Raw genomic sequence first — 3,772 nt, forward strand, 5'->3', positions numbered from 1 at the left:
GTGAGCCCCTGGGGCAGGTTGCCCCGAGAAGCTGTGGCTGCCCCATCCCTGGAGGTGTTCAAGGCCAGGTTGGACGGGGCTTGGAGCAACCTGGGCTGGTGGGGGGTGTCCCTGCCCAGGGCAGGAGGGTCAGAACGAGATGGTCTTTAAGGTCTCTTTCAACCTAAACCTATTCCGTGATTCTAAGATAAATCTCAGGAGCTCGGCACCCACTTGGCAGCTAGAAGCGCCGATTTAAACCCATCCACCCACCGTGCTGGAGAGATTGAGGCTGCGGGAGAAATGCTTCTCCCCGGCAAAGGAAAGGGGGACAGAGCAACAAACCTCCCCCCAGCCTGGGGGATGTCACCGCCGGCCGTCACCTCCCCGCTCCTCTCCCTGCAGGTGGAACAACTGCAAACAGAACAAGCAAGGGGCCAACAACCGCCCGGTCAACCAGACGCCTTCGCCGGAGGGGGAGAAGCTGCACAGTGACAGCGGCATCTCGGTGGACAGCCAGAGCCTTCACGACCAGCAGCCACCCAGCCAGAGCACCCAGGGGCCAGGTAGGGCGAAGCGGGTGCCGCGGGGTGGGCAGGGGGACCCCGGGGATGGGCTTAACGCCGCTTCGTCCATCCCAGCACCCAAGGGAGACGGGAACCTCTACGCCAACCTGCCGCCCAGCAAGCAGGAGGAGGTGGAGAAGCTGCTGGGCAGTTCGGCGGAGGAGACGTGGAGGCAGCTGGCCGGGGAGCTGGGCTATAAAGAGGACCTCATAGACTCCTTCACCCGGGAGGAATCGCCCGCCCGGGCTCTCCTGGCCGACTGGTCCTCCAAGGAGACGGCCACCCTCGATGCCCTGCTCGCCGCCCTGCGCAAGATCCAGCGTGGGGACATCGCCGAGAGCTTGTACAGCGAGTCCACCGCCACCTCCCCCGTCTGAAGGGTGGCCCGGGGTGGCCCCGCGGGGTCCCCTTCCCCTTTTGCCCCCTCCTCTTTCCCCTCCCCGGCACCAAGAGCCCTGGAGGGGAGGGTGAGAAGGAAGCGGGGGCTCCCCGGGCCCCCTCAATTTACAATCCTGTATGCACTGAGCTCCTGTTTTCGGTATCGCCCCCTCCCGTCGCCACCTTCCCCCGGCAGCCTGTAAGTGGGATGGGTGCAGGGCTCGGTCCCGCTCGATGCCCGAAGCCCATCTGCCGCCGGAGCATCCTCTGCAGCCCCAGTAGGCTGGACAGACGGACGGACGGATGCAGGAATGACCACCGTGCTCTCAGCCCTCCCCTCTCTCCCCTTCCAGCCCTTTCTCCTTCCTCCTTGGGGCTCCATTTCTCCTCTTCCTCCCAACCATCCTCCTTGGCGCACGCCGCCGCTGTCTCCTGCTCCCCTCCAACGCCCTGAAATCCAGCTGTTTCCCCCCAAACTGTAGGCGAAGGGGCAGCGCTGGGATGGGCGCCGGAGAGAAATGGAGCTGCTTTTACTGGGATGCGGGGAGGGGGCTGGTCCCACGGCCGGGCTGTGCCACGGGAGGGGATGGGTTGAGGGAAAGGACTTGGCTTCCAACAGCCCAACCTACACTGTGAAATTCGGGGGGTGCAGCCCCCGCGAGCGCTCCGCAGGGCTGACGGCGTTTGGTCTCGGTGAGGAGCGGCCGGGACCACCCGAACTTTGGGGACGGCGTGTCCGGGTGCCACCGCTTTCCCGGTGCCGGAGCTCTGTGGGAGGACACGGAAGGTCTAAAGGGCTGAAAAAGTGCCTGCCTGCAGCGAGGACACGACGAAAGGGCTCCGCTCATCCTTCCCCCCGGCACCAACCCCGGTGTCCCCGTGCCGCGCCGCCCCAGGAGCAAAGCCACCCTGCTGCCATTGCACTGTCCCTGCTTGCCCGCAGACCCGGCCGGGGCTGGTGGTCCTGACCCCTGCTTTGTAAGGGCTCCTTCTCCTCCAGCACTGTGAAGGGGGGCTCAGAAACACCCCTGCCCACTCCCCCCCGGACCCTTCCCCTCCGTCTGCGCACGCAGTGGGTGCTGCCCACCCTCCGTGCACCCGCTGCCTCCCTGGAGCATCCTCGGGCGGCCCCAGCGCCTCCTTCCGCCGGGACCCCACCGCAGCCCCGGGGAGGGGACATCACTCACCGCCTCCATCTCTCCAGAGCTATAAGTGCATTTTCTCGGCATATCAGCTCCCTGCCCGGCACCCAGCTCACTCCTGGGTGATGCTGGGGAGCACCCGCCGGGTGGGCGAGCGCCCTGTTTCCCCCTGCCAACTGCCACCACGGTCCTGGGGGATGTCCCCTTTGACATCTGACCCGCCTGGAGCGTGGTGAACTTTTTTGGCAGAAGAAGGACTACAAGGTGAGCTGGTGCCCAGCACCGGTGCCAGGTACATCTGTGCCTATGGAACCCCCCCCCCCAAACCTTCGCCTCCGGATTCTGCCAGAAACTCTCTCCTGAAGGCAGAAGGTGGTTTTCCTCCCCTCTTTAAGGAGATAAGCAAGACTTGTAAATAATCCCGTGTCGTTTTACTAACTGCTTGATGTTTCTACGTGTGACGAGGGGTGACGGTGCCCGCCCCGGCCCCTCTGCTCTTCCTCGCAGCCTTTCTGCCCGCAAGGCGAGCTTTCGTTTTCCAGTCCAAACCTTCGGTCCCACTTCATTTCTGGCCTTAAAGACTCAGTTTGGAGGCAGGGAAATACGCGTGCTCCCGAAATCACTGCGGCAGGTCCATGGGCAACTCGGGAACATGGAAGGGTTGGCTGTTCCCAGCGGATCTGCCGGGCGCCGGGAGGGAGAGCTCGGCGCTTCCCAAAGGATTGGAGCCTGCGTCAATAGGATTTGAGCGCCCAGGTCCTTCAAAAGCTGTTGGGATTTTTGCCCTCTGGGCTTTGGATGATAAAGCAGGATGGGCTGAATCCGGATCTCCAGGATGGGATATTCTGATGCTTCCCGCAACGAAAGAGCAAAGATCCCTTTTGGAGGAACAACTTTGGCCACTGGCTGCTCATGCCAAACCTGTTGGTTAGAAACACTTGGCCTCGGTAGGGCTGCAAGTCCCACGTCTGCATCCCAACCCTCTCCCATCGCTAAAATCCAAGGAAACTGCCCCAAATATGCAACCCCACGTGCAGCGGGCGATTCTGGCTTGCGAGCTCTCTGCTGGGCCACCAGCTCCTGCCAGACCAAGCCATCCGCAGGGATGCTTTTGGACGAATTTAAACGTAGGTTGTCGGCAGGTTGATTCCATCAGTCCCTTTTATTTTTTTAATTTTTTTTTTTTTCTGGAGCGACTCAAACACGAACTAAGGGCCCCTGGGATAAAGCGGCCGGATCGAAAACAAAACAAACTGCCCGATTCAGTCTGACAAGCCAACCTGGCCGCACCTTGCCAGCTGGAAATCGCTTTTCTTCAGGATAACATTGCCACGGTCTCAGGTTTCCATTGCCATAGTAAAGGGATTTCCTCAGGGCTGGGGAAACGGGAGACACACTCAGCATCCAAAGAGAAGCCGGGGGATGCTTCAAATCCCTGGGCTGCAGGAAATAAATAAAAATTAAAAAAAATAAAATAAAAACAAACAAGGAGGGAAAACCAAGCCAAAGTTAGTGCTCGTCGGTACGTTTTGTGTCCTTTTCTAATGTTTCTGTTGTACAAAGAATGTGTGTTTCTCCACTCACCCCTCTGTGATGCCAGTGCCGATTTATTAGGAAGTTTTACGGTGAAGAAATAGCCGTCGTAGAAGGAGTGTGGGGGGGTTGGTCGAGGGGCGGGGGGGTGCGTGTGTGTGAGCAGCATGAGGT

The 3,772-nt window shown here is 60.5% G+C and overlaps 1 protein-coding gene across 1 annotated transcript in view; it reads left to right on the top strand.

Annotated features, from left to right (window-relative positions):
- NGFR (nerve growth factor receptor) overlaps nt 1-922 on the top strand; it is a 14,709-nt gene extending 13,787 nt beyond the window's left edge. Inside the window, 2 exon segments of the mRNA XM_009892217.1 lie at nt 385-545; nt 621-922. Of these exon segments, the coding sequence (XP_009890519.1) occupies nt 385-545; nt 621-922 (463 nt within the window).
- Nucleotides 923-3,772: the final 2,850 nt, after the last annotated feature.

This window comes from Charadrius vociferus, unplaced genomic scaffold (assembly GCF_000708025.1).
Source record: "Charadrius vociferus isolate BGI_N301 unplaced genomic scaffold, ASM70802v2 scaffold509, whole genome shotgun sequence".
Taxonomy (NCBI): Eukaryota; Metazoa; Chordata; class Aves; order Charadriiformes; family Charadriidae; genus Charadrius; species Charadrius vociferus.